This window comes from Schistocerca serialis, chromosome 1, assembly GCF_023864345.2.
Source record: "Schistocerca serialis cubense isolate TAMUIC-IGC-003099 chromosome 1, iqSchSeri2.2, whole genome shotgun sequence".
In the NCBI taxonomy this organism is placed as follows: Eukaryota; Metazoa; Arthropoda; class Insecta; order Orthoptera; family Acrididae; genus Schistocerca; species Schistocerca serialis.
In genome coordinates this window covers 1,038,386,342-1,038,402,377 of record NC_064638.1, presented here as the reverse complement: position 1 = coordinate 1,038,402,377, position 16,036 = coordinate 1,038,386,342, and the positions used below count along the sequence as shown (strand labels likewise).

Below are 16,036 nucleotides of genomic sequence, written 5' to 3'. Positions count from 1 at the left end.
GTCCGGTCGCCTAGCTGGTTGGTTTTCTTATTTACAGCTGTAGCTGCTGTGGATCACTAGTTAAATTAGATTTTTTTTTAACATTTTCTGTGAACTGCTTAAAGCAAATGTAAGAACAAAAGGTTTTCCATGCCATGGTTTGGTGATACAGCAACCAGTATGCAGAATGTGGAGAAGAAAATGTTCTTCATTCCGATTTTGAATTACTGTTTATTTATTCATCAGTAACAAGTGTTTCACCTAATTCAAGACATCTTCAAATTGGCCTACATTAAAATACAATCAAATTAGAAAGGCTTGACACTACCTTGAGATTTGACAAAATTAGGAAAATTAAGAATTGGATAAATGTTAATACCATTGATAAAACATCTGCAAAATTAAATTACCCTCATCATGTGCATGAAAAATAGTTGAGGCAAACATTTGTGTTAAAAGCATAACATCCAATAACCTCAAACAAATGGAGTGAGTTAAAAAACCAAAAACTGCAGCCAGTCAGTTTCACGAAAGATGCCTTATTAAGCAAAATGCATGTCATTGATGAATAAATAAACAGTGATTTTAACATTGCATCCAAGACTCTTTCTTCTCCTCAAATGCTAGAATTTTCCTCTGAAAAGTGACATGCCCAAATTTGTTTCCCCTATCATTTTCTCATCCTAGTCTGTGTTCCATCACTCTTGAGTTTTCTATCGATGGGAATTATGTCCTGATCTTCTTTTCTTCCTGGTTGATGAGAAAATTGGGTGTTAGACTTACCTTTTCCAAGCAAAAGCTACTGAATTGTGTCATAAATGTATTAAGCATCTCAACCTGGCTGTGTTCCTTCTCCATACGTTACAGATATACTTTTTTTATCCTTGTACAACGTCACAGCGCAGTTGGCAACATTGTACAAGACCTATTTACTGAACTGTCCAGTTTCCTTGTTCATGACCTGATGCTTGATATTGTATTTAAATATTGTTGTTATGCTGCCATTAGTATTTCAGCTGTGGCTGTGTTATGAGTTGTCTGTTTATGTTGGTGAAGACTCTGATAAAAATCAGACTGATACTTTTCCACTTGAATGGAATTATTTTTTATTGCGAAGCCCTACTCTGTGCTTTCCGTTGCTTTAATTTACATGGTCTTTTTTATGTCTTTTGTGAAGTCTCTTATGTTCCATATTCTTCAGTAAGTCTGTGCTGTGTACATACGTATGCAGTAACTAATTATCATAGTGCTGAATAGGACTATTGTAAATTTTATATATCTTGGATAAATGTGATTGCCTCTTTGTATACAGCACTGTTTTGTGTGTTTATCTGTTGTGTTGACAAACAGTTATCTTCAATATCGGCCAGTAGTGGAGAGTGACAATCTCAAAATACATTTCTATGACAAAGTATATTGACATTGTGATTTATTATCACATGCATATAGGAAACATTCAGATAATTGTTGAAGAGTGTTGCTGCAGTTTTTCTGAGACATCTTTTGAAAATCTTCCTACATTAGTAGTGAAAACATGTAATGGATATTTTTGCAAGTGCTCTGACTTATAATGAATTAAGAATGGTCAAAGAGATTATTTTACAATTAGCGTTTAAGAAAAGAGATTTCTTCACTCTGTAATTTATTTGTATGTTTTCATTCCAGTTACACCACTGTTGGAGAATACTACTACATTTCACATTAACATGCAGGAGATAACTTGTTCATGCTGCTTACCAAATTTTGTATTATGGAAAACTGGTGTGGTAACCTGAATAATCAATTTCAGTATTTCCATTACTTATTTCACATCTTCTCATAAATAATTTAAATGGCTGAAGGAGGTGAGATAATAGAGGGTTTCCTGTGTCCGATATGTAAGGCAGATTTGGGATCTCCAAAAAGCCTTGAGACACATTTTCAAGAAGAGCACACAGAAGATCAAGATGTGATCAAATCAATTAAAGGTCTGTTAGGAAAGGCTAAGAAGAGAATCCTTAAGTTGGAAGATGAAGATCTACCTGCTGATTTTAGGACCACAGCACACTTACAAGATAGTTTTGAAGTGCTATTGTATGAACCTCAAGAAATAGGGGCATTCAGATCACACTCAGAATATTTTCGTATATTTAGGGGTTCTCGTTTGGAGAGATATGCTGCAGAAACAAATAAATTATTGATTCGACTGGATAAGTTGCTGCGAGATGTACCGGCGGATCCAGTGAAGAGGAAGTTGCATGAACAAGCTATAGTACCATGGATTGATGATCGAGATGTGAAGCTTTGTCCTAGCTGTGCAAAAAGTTTTCATGTTGCTCGAAGGAAACATCATTGCCGTCTCTGTGGAGCTATTATGTGTAATGAGTGTTCTCATTTTCTTGAGCTTGGTGTTGCTAAGAAAATGACAGGTTCTGGATTTGGTCATGATCTTTCTTGTACTTCATTCAATGTAGACAAACAAAAGAATACAAACAGTGGGGCTTTGGAGCATTCCAGCTCTGTGGCCAGTCTCAGTTCTGTAAAGTCATTTATGGATAATATGACTGGTGAACAGAATTTACGCCTCTGTGTGCATTGCAAACAACTTTTGGAAGCCAGGGAGAAGCTGAAAGAAAATCGAAGCCAGAAACCAATAATAAGTCAGTTTTATGAACGCCTTGCATCATATATAAAAGAAGCCGATGAGATGGCTGAAGTGTATTTTAAAATGTGTGAATCTTTGCAGTGTGGGGAAACAGCACATACCCCAGAAGAGGCACATATTTTAAGGGGAAAGCTTCTGAAATTAGCTGAAAACATTGACTCCTTAAGTAAAAAGATCACAATTCTGGGCACAAAAGATGTTGAAAATCCCCCAAAAGGTAAAAGTTTGCAACTTCAGAATATGATAAGGGTTGCATCTGTAGCTTACCTGAAAGAGAAACTGCTTGGTTTGTCTTCTCCTACAGAAGGGCAACGTATAAATAACAGATAATGTGTTGAATATTTTATAGAAAGGAAGAACAAATATATGACCAAATTCTACATTCTGCATAGTTTGTAATTTGAAATTACTCTAGGAATGTGGATTCATTAGTCCCATTCACTTAAGTGACACTATGGAAATGTACTGTGATTTTCTTTTGCTACGTCCATGTTTATTATGAAATGTGGAGTAATGAAAGAGAGAATATTGAATACTTTGTTATTGAAATATGTGTATTTTGATGGTTAAAAGTTCATTTCCAGTACTGCTTCTGTTAAAAGTTTGAATCTGCAGTTATTTTAGTATAGAAAAACAGTAGAAAAAAATCAGTAATGGTTGGTGTTATTACTACTTATAGAGAAATATCAATGACAGCTAGAGTAATAGTCACATATTATGGTTTTATAAATGTTGCACAATAGGGACAGGCTTTTGTAAACAGTTTTAAGATGTGTAGAAAATGCGATTTATTATGGTACATTAATATTGTAGCTATCAAGTGTCTAATGTAATTACAAATGATATATAATTGTTCTTATATTTTCCTAATTATTATATGAGTACATCCTCTTCTATAAATTGTACATACAATTTACATATTGTCATTTTATTCATTGGATTGTATCAGTTGCCATGATGATATTTAAGTCAGAATGTGTCCCCTGTGTTCATATCATTGCATGTAACATATGTTGTTATAATACATTTTGGTAACTAGGTCTGTAGTTCCTACAGAAATTAAAAGAAAATATTATTTGTAGTGGAGGCAGGGGTAAGTCACTTACCTTAATACCTCAATATATCGTGAAAAATAATAGTTTATGGTTATTATCACACTTGCTTAAAAACAGATGTGTTAGCATAAATATATGTACATGAGAAGCAGAAAATAGTAAATAACAGAGGAAAACCATTCACTCAGACACAGAACACACAAATGTATGACCAAATCACAACCAAAATAATGAGATGGATGGCAGCAGAAGGGGAAGCGTAAACAATGCTTCATATCAATGGAATGATATGAAAAGTATTCTTAGGGACAACATGATTGGGAACAGATGAGAATAACAAAGTGTAAAAGAGAACAAAAGCTCCAAATATCAGTGTACGGTACCCATCAACTTACACTCACAACAATGATGTGATAAGGGGACTTTCTTATAATTTTTTTTAACTGAATAGGAAAGAAAATGAGAACAAAGAAAATAAGGTCACAGGCATTACAAGGGGGTTAACAAGAAGTAGTAATGGAAGTGTAAGATAAAGTGAAATATTCTTAAGAAAATGAAAAGCACCGTTTATTATTTTTTCTTTTATCAGTACTGGTATTTGCTACTAGCTGCAGCTGCTGTTGCATACATTCCATTTTTTCATACCTTTGCGTTTGGTCAGTAGCTTAATTGTCATTACCACTAACTAAACAGATACCTAAAGTTCTGTTGTTTGTGTTCTTAAGTGTTTGTGTGTGTGTGTGTGTGTGTGTGTGTGTGTGTGTGTGTGTGTGTGTGTGTTAGAGTAGAGTGACTTTTAATAGTGAAGGGAATAACAGTTTTGCATGTTTTGTTTCTCTTGTGTGTGAAACAACTGCTCTGTAATTTTCTAATTGCATGTAAGAAGAAATCTTATTTCTGTTCTCAAAGTTAGTGTTTTTTGTATTTACTTAAATAAAGCAGATAAATTTGCATCAAAATTCTGTGTGTGTGTGTGTGTGTATGTTTTTTTTCCTGATAAAAAGCAGATTTTTTACGCATTGTAATACTGGTGAAACATATTGTACATTGCATGGTGTGTTAGTAACAAAAAGACAAAATATTCTTGGTGAACATTGTTTTGTAATAGTAAGCTTGCTTTCAAGGTGAGAATAACTGTTTATACACATCTTGTTTTAGTTTGCATAATAAGTGAATTCTGTCAGAATGTTTTATAAAAAGTTTCCTGTTGAAAATATTTTGTAAAATATTCACTTTGTCTTTAATTCTGCTTATTTGTTAGAAGCAGTGTAGTTACATTGATTGCTTAATGTTTCAAATGTTGGTGAAGTTTCTTTTCACTTAGCTTCCAACCAAGTGGGCACGAGAATGTCAATAGTCTGTGTTCTATTTAAAAACCTTGTCATATTTATTTGTGTTTAATAAAAGTATTTTGAAGATCCTTTAGAAGACTGTATAGTACAATTCAGTTATTTTGTAATGTTTAATGTTAGTTCTCTCACAGTAGCCTGTGCCTTTATTTGTAATTTGGCATGTACCTGTAACAGGCACTGATTCATGTACTGGAATCAGGGAAATGGCTGAAGTATTTAACTTCATGATTGATCCAGATGAAGACATTTCTCTGCATGAAGCAGTCTTGAAAAGTGACTTCGAGAAAATGGTTTTTCTGTTAAATGAAAAGCCTTCAAGACTAAATGAAACTATGGGGGCAGTTGGTGTAACACCTCTTCGTTGTGCAGCAGCAGGTGCGTGCTTATAAAATTGTAAACCACGAAATGATAATAAGACAAGTCATCAAAATATATTATTATATTCTTTCTTTCTAATTCAGTCAAAATATATGACTTTTTATCCTTTTTTTGTAATATTAAAATTCCAACAGCTCCAAATGTGGAAGAAAGAATAAAATAAAATTTTAGCAGTGTACATATAACATACACAAAACAAAAGACTCACTAATTGAGAAAAGTAATATTTATCCCTTGAGATGTGCGATAAAATTTAGTAATGTTATTTAGCATAAAAAGTAGTTGTATTATTTAGCATCATAAAAGCTACAAGTTTGAAAAAAAAAAAGCTTATTTATGGAATCGTAATGATTGAAAAGAGACATTTTCAGTCTATCTGTAACGTTTATCAGATAAATGGGAAAGTGACTGAAAATTTTGTCCCCACATAACCACCTTTTATTTAATCAAAGAATTTACTTTTAATGAAAATTGATTAAGTGAGACCCACCCAGCTAGCCATGCGGTATAACGTTCTGCTTCCCGAGCAGAAGGCATGCCAGTCCCCAGCACGAACCCCCTCAGGGGATTCGTGTCGAGGTCTGGTGTGCTGGCCAGCCTGTGGATGGTTTTTAAGGTGGTTTTCCATCTGTCTCAGTGAATGCGGAATGGTTCCTCTTATTCCGCCTCAGTTACACTATATCGGTGATTGCTGTGTAAACATTGTCTCCATGTATGTGTACACCATAATTACCATGCAGACATTTGGGGTCACACTCGTCTGGTATGAGACGTTCCTGGGGGGTCCACTGGGCGCTGAACTGAACAATAACCCTGGGTTCGGTGTGGGGTGGAGATGGGGTGGGTGGACTGCTGTGGCCTGTTGTGAGGTTGTGAACCTGAGGGCTACGGCAGGATGAAGCCTCTCTGTCATTTCTAGGTCCCTGGTTCAATACACAATACACACAATTAAGTGCGACTGCAGTTTATTATGTACAAGTGCTACCAGCAAATTCCATGGATTTCGCAATTTTGGGACTCTAAAATGCATAACTTAAGAGGTATGGACACTTGTTCAGTAGAAGAGTTATGTTTCGTAGTAACACACATGAACAAGTGCTAATGAAGAAAGAAAGGAAGGAATATGGGGTTTAATGTCCCATTGACATTAAGGTCATTAGAGATGGAGCACAATACCAGATTGTGTCAAGGATGGTGAAGGAAATTGGCTGTTCCCTTTCAAAGGAATCAACCCAGCATTTGCCTGGAGCGATTTAGGGAAATCATGGAAAACCTAAATCTGAATGGCCCGATGCATGTTTGAACCATTGTCCGCCCAAACGTGAGTCCAGTGTACTAACCACTGCATCACATTGCTCAGTGAATACTTCCTCATAGCTCTTAAGGTATGCACTTTAGAGCCTATATTTACTCGACTCTTTTGCTCTGAATGATCATTCCTGTCATATCCCTGAATACTGACCATTCCTACTAAGATGCCCTCCTTATCCACTGAGTGGGAATATTGAACTGAAGCAGTTTCTTGGCTTTCAGTCTTATGATAATAAAATTATGTACTCAGACTACCAGTTTTCAGCCAGTAATAGCCATTCTGAGATCATTAAAAACAAAAGTGAAAAAGTAAATACTTATGTGGAGAGAAGTGTAAATTACATAAAAACAGGTAATTTAATAATATACCAGACTGTTATAATTAAACTGATGGTGTTCTGAGTGCTGCAGTGCAGGCTGTATACATCACAGGAAGTTGAAACATTTGTAGATATGTCAGTTAATTATGGTGCTCTTAGAGTATGCTGAAAAAAGTAGTAGTTCCACATTCTGCCACCAGGGAAAATATGGTGCCATTATCAGTCAGAATGTGAAATGTTTCCTGTTTTGACATCAGTATGCTGTTTGCCACTTGGTGACACATGTTGATTTGTATTGTGAAGTGACAGTTGGCTGTAAAGGGTTAAGAAGTTTGAATTTTTCCATATGAAGAACAATGGCTAGTGAGAAGAAAGACCACGCACTGCTGGTGAAGTTGTTTTATCTTGAACAGCAGCGACAGCAGTGCTGCATTGTGGGAGTAAAGCTGACAGAAACAGTTGCAAAGAGGCCCTGCGTCAATAAATGGGTTAAAAAATATAATGAAGAAATGGGTGAATTAAGTGGTGCAGCAGGGAGAAGGATGCACCCCATTCCCATGGCAGTTGTTGAAGAGTTGCTGTAGCTATAGCTGACTTTGCAACACTTGCCTCAAATTCTGCAGCCAGTGCTTGAGCTGTGTCATGAGTATTCCCTCTCCCCTGCTCAACAGTTATGTTTTGCAGGAACATCCTCTGCACTCATCTATCTGACTGTCTGGTGTGGTTTCACAAGCACCTTCATTCTTGGTCCATTTTTCTTCTAAGGGATGACACCTCACAGGCCTGTTAGGTGTACAGTGACATCTGCATTTTATAAGGACCTCCTTGTGCAACACTTCCCTACAGCTGTGCAAGAACGCAACTGTGTCCACATCACTATTGTAATGCAAGAAGGGATGACACCACATGTCGCATGCCCTGTGAAAGATTTGCTTTGAGAAATCTTCTGTAATGACCACATCGCTAAGCAATCTCAAGATGCGAAGCCTTCCAGATCCCCCAGCCTAAACCCATGTGACTTCTGGTTGTAGGGCTATCTGAAAGATCATGTCAATCAGGATGGCGTATCGCTCTCATTACGTCGGATATATTTTGAGCAACTGTCAACCTTGTTGTGTTATGGATGTGGCATGTTGCTGAGTCAGGAGACTGTATTGAACATGTGTTGTTGTTTGTGACCATATCCATATGTAAACAAAATTCATTCTGACAGCTACAATGCCAACGTTGTTTCTCAGTAGATAACTTGTTAACAAGCCTATATTTAGTTTTACCCTGACTTGCTGATATTTGTATCGCCATAGAGATATAACTGTTTCTTACGCACCTCCGTGGACCGAAAGGCCTTGTTATACCACCGTACAACGCGGCCCGCCCAGCCATTATAATTTAAATGACACTCAGTTAGCGACCTGACGACCAACCGATTTGCCTGAAAAGAGTCAAAATACTTCTCAATGAAACGGATACGAGACCAATTATTAACTAAAAATGGATCGGTGTAATCTATAACATTAGTACGTTCCGCCCACCTGCGCAAGCGAACATTGAATGACAAAGCCGAGTCATTACAATTCGAAATAGGAACAGAATCATACTTAGTAATGTTGTTAGAAATAGAGTGTATATGACTTTTTGTAAAAGAAAGGGTACCGTTATGTTCTGAATAAAGCTTGTTGTTTACAGCTAATGTCTGCGTTGGAGTTTTTTTATGGCAACTGGGACCATATCAGAAATTACCCGGACGACCTGCGCCTCGCCTTCCTTGTTCCTACCAACCAAGAAAGGATTGATGAATTAGCTATTACCTTCTATGGAAACAAAATAAATTATTCAGCAGCTATCATTGTACTTGAAGAACTTTGGTATTATAAGCCAAATCTTAATGATTTAATTCGTCAATTCAGGGATGCATATAGAGAGTTTGTGTTTATGCCTAATGGAATAAGATGTGCACATAGGTATTATGATTTCAGACAAGGACGTTATAGGCCTTTGTGGTATAACTATTAGAGCCATTCTACACAGAGTACGTGAAAGAACTTGCCCCCCTTCTAACAGCCGTGTACCGCAAGTCTCTAGAGGAATGGAAGGTTCCAAATGATTGGGAAAGAGCACAGGTAGTCCCAGTCTTCAAGAAGGGTCGTCGAGCAGATTCGCAAAACTATAGACCTATATCTCTGACGTCGATCTGTTGTAGAATTTTAGAACATGTTTTTTGCTCGAGTATCATGTCGTTTTTGGAAACCCAGAATCTACTATGTAGGAATCAACATGGATTCCGGAAACAGCGATCGTGTGAGACCCAACTCGCTTTATTTGTTCATGAGACCCAGAAAATATTAGATACAGGCTCCCAGGTAGATGCTATTTTTCTTGACTTCCAGAAGGCGTTCGATACAGTTCCGCACTGTCGCCTGATAAACAAAGTAATAGCCTACGGAATATCAGACCAGCTGTGTGGCTGGATTGAAGAGTTTTTAGCAAACAGAACACAGCATGTTGTTATCAATGGAGAGACGTCTACAGACGTTAAGGTAACCTCTAGCGTGCCACAGGGGAGTGTTATGGGACCATTGCTTTTCACAATATATATAAATGACCTAGTAGATAGTGTCGGAAGTCCCATGCGGCTTTTCGCGGATGATGCTGTAGTATACAGAGAAGTTGCAGCATTAGAAAATTGTAGCGAAATGCAGGAAGATCTGCAGCGGATAGGCATTTGGTGCAGGGAGTGGCAACTGACCCTTAACATAGACAAATGTAATGTATTGCGAATACATAGGAAGAAGGATCCTTTATTGTATGATTATATGATAGCGGAACAAACACTGGTGGCAGTTACTTCTGTAAAATATCTGGGAGTATGCGTGCGGAACGATTTGAAGTGGAACGATCATATAAAATTAATTGTTGGTAAGGCGGGTACCAGGTTGAGATTCATTGGGAGAGTGCTTAGAAAATGTAGTCCATCAACAAAGGAGGTGGCTTACAAAACACTCGTTCGACCTATACTTGAGTATTGCTCATCAGTGTGGGATCCGTACCAGATCGGGTTGATGGAGGAGATAGAGAAGATCCAAAGAAGAGCGGCGCGTTTCGTCACAGTGTTATTTGGTAACCGTGATAGCGTTACGGAGATGTTTAACAAACTCAAGTGGCAGACTCTGCAAGAGAGGTGCACTGCATCGCGGTGTAGCTTGCTCGCCAGGTTTCGAGAGGGTGCGTTTCTAGATGAGGTATCGAATATATTGCTTCCTCCTACTTATACCTCCCGAGGAGATCATGAATGTAAAATTAGAGAGATTCGAGCGTGCACGGAGCCTTTCAGACAGTCGTTCTTCCCGCGAACCATACGCGACTGGAACAGGAAAGGGAGGTAATGACAGTGGCACGTAAAGTGCCCTCCGCCACACACCGTTGGGTGGCTTGCAGAGTATAAATGTAGATGTAGATGTAGATTTGACTCCACACTTACCCAAAGCGACTTCCCGGTGCCACCAGACACACACTCATATGAATTAAGACTTAATGCTAACGTACATGGTTCAGTTGGTTTGTTCATTACGTTGAACACCCCTCGTGACAGTTCTGCATTGACAACAGTTTCCCCTAGTGGAAATAACATTCCACCAAGTTCCACAATTTGTCGTCCAAGGTCAATTTTGGCATGATGTTGATGCAAGAAATCTACTCCTATGATGATGTCGAAGCCCTCGCTTACCCATGGTACTACCTCCGTGCATCGGACTTCCTCTACTTGAAAATCAACTGTCACCAACCCTAAAGGTGTGACGTCCTAATCCCCCACTCCACACAACCTATAACGTGGTGGGTCTAACTTCCTTCGTCCCATTATATTCTTAGTAGCCACTGATATGTGCGCCCCTGTGTCCAACAAAATCTTAAACTTTTTAGGTCCTACGGATCCTACCACTGAACATTCCACCTCTGCATACATATTCATGTCATTGACATTAAACAGGAGCTCCCTCAGGTGGGTCTTGGGCCCGCTCTTCCACTTAACGCTTGTCCACCTCTCCTATCTCCACTTCTCCACCCTCCATGCTGCTGATTTCCACCCCTTCCTCTATTCCTCGGTGACTGGGTACATTGCCTCTGCACATGTCCCGTACGACCACACTTATAACATTTCACACCCGCTGCAAACACTGTTTGCCTCTCGTGTTTCCCTGTTGGCACATCTATTTCCTCACATTTAATTGCCGGCTGAATGGCCAAATACCAATATATTTCGAAGTCCCTTCACGCACTTTCTGCGATATATGCACCGGGAACCCTTTCAGAAATACATCAGGTGCCCTTTGCTCAGCCTCCTGCAACAGAACACTATTCGCTTCATCTCTCTGATCCAACTTGTAAGTATACTCATTAATCACAGCTGAAATTTCCAAGTCCACAAACAAACGCACATCCTCAGATGCCTTGCCAGAAAACGGAATAATCAAGCTCTCGGTGGCTGGATCAATCTCCTGCACCCTAGGCAACAACAACTGGTCAGATGCAGTTTCCCGCTCACTTCTAGATGTTAATTCACTTCTCAACGTATTGTCTGCTATCAAATGTGCTGTATTTTCCATCAAAATCAGCACCGCTTCTGGTTCTGACACACCTTGCGTCCCTGACCCTGCCATTGTGTTGCTTTCGTTCCCAGTTAGTCCCGAAACAAAACATTTAAGTACAAGAACAACCTGACTTTCTCCAGCTCCATATCATCACAGTCAGTGACGTCATACTCAAATTAACACAAAAGTAATTAAATGCCACAAAAAACAATAACACTTACACTAACACTTACTTCGAAATGCCCCCCCTCCCCCCCCCCCCCCCCCCCCAAAAAAAAAAAACAAAAAAAATTATGCCTACACAAAACATAAAATGTGGCTTCTGGCAGACCATACTCAAAACACAAACAAGAACGAAAACATCCAACACTCAAAAGAAAACTGGTCAAAACTCACCACATCTTTCAGCTGTAATGCAGGCGGTGGGCTCGAACATCATACTGTACAGACAACGTCTACTATTCTGACACCAAATGTAGCGGCTGGAGACACCAAATGTAGTGGTTGGGTGGCAGGAGGTGCAGTATTAAAACTCAGTGAGAACTTTCCAAATGATTTATTGTTTTTTACTACAGTGCCCTTGTTCCTCTTGGTCTGTGTCACAGAGCCCCGCAATGCTGAGGAAGCACCACAGCGGCCCATGTAATCCAATGCTGTGTCGAACCAGCCTTGTACGCCAGCAGAGTTGCATCGTTGTCAGGATACTGCAGTTGACTTGGCGGTCTGTGTCCCTGCCGACTCAGCTGTCCCTATCTTTGTTGTCTCCGCACCGCTCCGAGGAACCGCCGAACGGTCTGCTGACAACTGCAAGATGGTCTGCGCCACGTTCCTCGCCGGCGTGGCTTGAGTTGCGGCACCAACAAGCACCCGCGATCCAGCATCTAAATCTGTGGCCCTTGCCTCGGGATATCTCCATAGTGTGTCGGGAGCCGAGACGACTCCCCGCAGTAGCGGGCTGAACAGTGGCCTGCCACTGACTGGCTGTGGACCCCGCGTCGGCCTCAGAGGATCGAACCAATGACCCGCCGTGGACTGGGACACTGGCACCCCATCTGTTGCTGCATGTAGCCCGGTGGCGTGATACGCCTCACCATCCAGGACAGCTGCCACACTTGAATGAATCACATTAGAAAAGGCCACCTATTTATACTCGGCTCTGTGCCCCTGTTTTGCCAATGCACTGCTTCGTGTCACGTAGGCATAACACTTAGGTTGGCCAGTGGCCCCCTTCTGCCTATGACTTGCGCCATGAAAACTGCTGTGTGTGCCCTGTCCAGCAGTTCTACACCTCTGTGGCCTCTATTTGCCTTCACAACTGCTGGTATGCATAACTCACTGCAATCCGGCCTGCACCTGGCTATAACTTGCGCTCAGAATATTGCACAAAACTGACTATCCTTATCCTAAACGGTTGTGCCGCTACAGTGTGTATAAAATGTAGACTATGCAAGGGACAGCAAAGGCTGAAACAAGTACAAAACAATGTACAGGGTGTTTCAAAAAGGACTTCACAATTTTGAAAATTCATATTAATTGATTCATAGTACCTACAGAGCAGACTGTAGTGTCAATTTGTAGGGAAATACATCAAGTTTTGTGTCACTTAGTTTTCTAGTGCCATATCTCTTCATAAGGTGCACTAATGGCAGTTGCGTTATAGATGGCTGCCTTCACTGGGCCCGAGCATGCTAGCTGTGTGCTTTGGTTTGAAGAATCGAAGTCGACGATGACAGTTCAGTGTAATTTCCATACCAAGTGCGTAAAGATCCTCCGAGTAGGCCTACAGTTTATGAGTGGCATAAATGTTTTGTAGAAACAGGGTCCTCGGTAAGACATGGGAAATGACGAGGTTGTCCAAGCACATCTAACGACGACGTTGAGCGAGTGAGACATCATTTCATCAACAAATTGACCCAGCGTGCATCTTGTGAACTGCAAATCCCACATGCAACTGTTTGGTGTGTGTTGAGAAACCATTTGCATTTGAAACTGTACAGACTGTCGATTGTACAAACAATAAAAGACACTCGTAAAATTGCTCACAAGAACTTCTAAGCAGATATGTTAAATCGATTACATGAGGATGAACATTTCTTGGACAAAATCATCTTTTCTGATGAGTCGACTTTTCACTTAAGTGCCAAGGTTAACACACATAAGTGTAGGATTTGGGGCAGTGAAATTCCACATCAAACATTGCAACATGTTTGTGATAGCCCTAAACTGAACATTTTTTGTGCATTGAGCAAATACAAGTGTATGCCCCTTTTTTTTCCATGAGAGAACCGTCAATGGGATAGTGTACCTGGATATGCTACAACAATTTTTGATACCACAGATTGATGTGCGTGACAAAGAACAAAATATTTACTTCATGCAAGATGGTGCACCACCACACTACCTGGCCGATGTCCGGGACTTTCTCAGAGATCGCTTTCCAGGTCAATGGATTGGCCATGATGTGCCAATTGCATGGCCCCCACATTCCCCAGACATGACACCACTCAATTTTTTTTGTAATGGGGATTCATCAAGGATATCGTATTTGTACCTACTGTGCCAGCTACTTGAACGTAGATCAAGAATTTGTACTGGCACTGAGCAAGTAACACCTGCAATGCTACAACAAGTTTGGGAAGAAATTGACTTCTGATGGGATGTGTGCAGGATAATAAACAGAAGCCACATACAACATATTTAGTTTAAGGTAAAAAAACTTGATGTGTTTCCATACAAAATAACATTAAACCCAGCTCTGTATCTTTTTTCAGTGAATTTTTTAAGTTGTAAAGTCCTTTTTGAAAAACCCTGTATTTATTATACAGGTGTATATGCAAACTTCAGAACATGATGAACAGCTTGTAGAGAAAATATATAGCACAATAAAGAAAATAATCGATAACCATGGATGCTGCAAAATAGTAAGGGACTGGAATACCATTGTGGAAGAAGGGAACTCTAGTAGGCAGTCACGATTTTGGAAGGAGAAATGGTAGTGCCAAAACACTTATTGATTTCAACGGGAAAAATAATTAAAAATTACGGGAGGGGAGTCTACATTTTGAATCATCAACAGATAATTATAGAAACCAAATTGATTTTGCACTGGTGGCAGAAAGTTACAGAAATGGAATTCCTATTAAGCACGCATTACCAGGTACAATATGGCCACAATTGGCTTATGCAAGGGGCAGGGGGAGGGAGAGCAGGGAGGACTGAAGGAGGAGGCTGATATGGTGAAGAAGTGTGATCTAGACAATATAAGATTAGGAGCCAATAAAATGTAGAAACTCTTTAATAATCAATATTAACCCTTTCCACTCCAACATGGAGTGGTGCTCGACATTGTGAATTTTGTTTTCCTCTCCCATGTCGAGCCTCATTCGACACAATTTTTCATGGCTCTAACATGCTTGATTCTGACAGTGCTAGGCATCAATAGTGCTTAGTGCTGCCATCTAGGGGAACCTGTGTTAACTCGGTGTCAAACTCTTACAGTCGTGTTGAAAGGAATGTTGGAACTATTACATTTATACAATATACACGATATTGCAGTGCCTATATTATTCTGATTACAATGCAAAGTTTCTTTGAACATGCATGCATGCCTGAAGGAACAGGCACTGAGGAGACTACAGCTGTTATGAAATACATGACATGAATTTACAATTGTGAATCAGGATAAAGATCAGCTGTAGAATGGAATGACAACAATGAAAATTTGTGCCGGACTGGGACTGGAATGGCAATATACGTAATGGATGTATGAGTACAGGTCATAGAAACATGATTCTTGCATGGATAGCCAAATGGTAAGGCGACCGCTTGCGATAAGCGGGAAATCCAGGTTAGAGTCCTGGTCCGGCACAAATTTTTGATGTCATTCCATTCTACGGCTGATGGTTGTCCTTATTCGCAATTGTGAATTCATTTCATGTATTGTTACTTTCAAGTTTGCATGCGCACAATGACTAATTCTTGACGTTCAGTTCTTTCTGTGAAAGAGATTTGACATCTTGTAGAGAAATTTCTAAGTGACAACGATAGTGTGAGTGATTTTGATGATGAGAGTGGTTCATTTCTAAACAATTCTTGTGAAGATGATGATGCAAATACTTGAAAAGTGCATTTTTCTAATGATTAACAAGAGATTCCTGATGAATGTGGAGTGAAAATGACTCTTGACTGTACAGATTTTCCTTTTGACAATTCAAAGTGTGGTTTTATCACTGAAACTGGTAATATTCCATCATCGGCATTTGGTTTCTTTTAGTTACTTTTTACAGACAACCAATTTCAACAAAAAGCAGCCCAAACAACAGCCACGCTACAGCACAAATACATGAAGTGACACCACTTCCATGACATTCTGCATGGTGGGACTGGATAAATGCTACCAAGGAAGAAGTGA

At 39.5% G+C, this 16,036-nt stretch overlaps 2 protein-coding genes across 5 annotated transcripts in view; both read left to right on the top strand.

Moving 5' to 3' along the window:
- The window catches only part of LOC126414404 (rabenosyn-5), a 31,019-nt gene extending 25,533 nt beyond the window's left edge, over positions 1-5,486 (top strand). For 3 of the 4 annotated variants that reach the window (XM_050083342.1, XM_050083344.1, XM_050083343.1), the window contains one exon: positions 1,645-4,457. In XM_050083342.1, the coding sequence (XP_049939299.1) occupies positions 1,811-2,953 (1,143 nt within the window). In that variant the 5' untranslated portion in view covers positions 1,645-1,810 and the 3' untranslated portion in view covers positions 2,954-4,457. Of the gene's footprint in view, positions 1-1,644 lie in introns of all 4 variants that reach the window. The other variant, XM_050083346.1, reaches the window with a different exon arrangement.
- Positions 5,234-16,036, top strand: part of LOC126414450 (ankyrin repeat and SOCS box protein 1-like) — a 126,838-nt gene continuing 116,035 nt past the window's right edge. The window contains exon 1 of the mRNA XM_050083347.1: positions 5,234-5,405. Coding sequence (XP_049939304.1) covers positions 5,234-5,405 — 172 coding nt within the window. The remainder of the gene's footprint in view (positions 5,406-16,036) is intronic.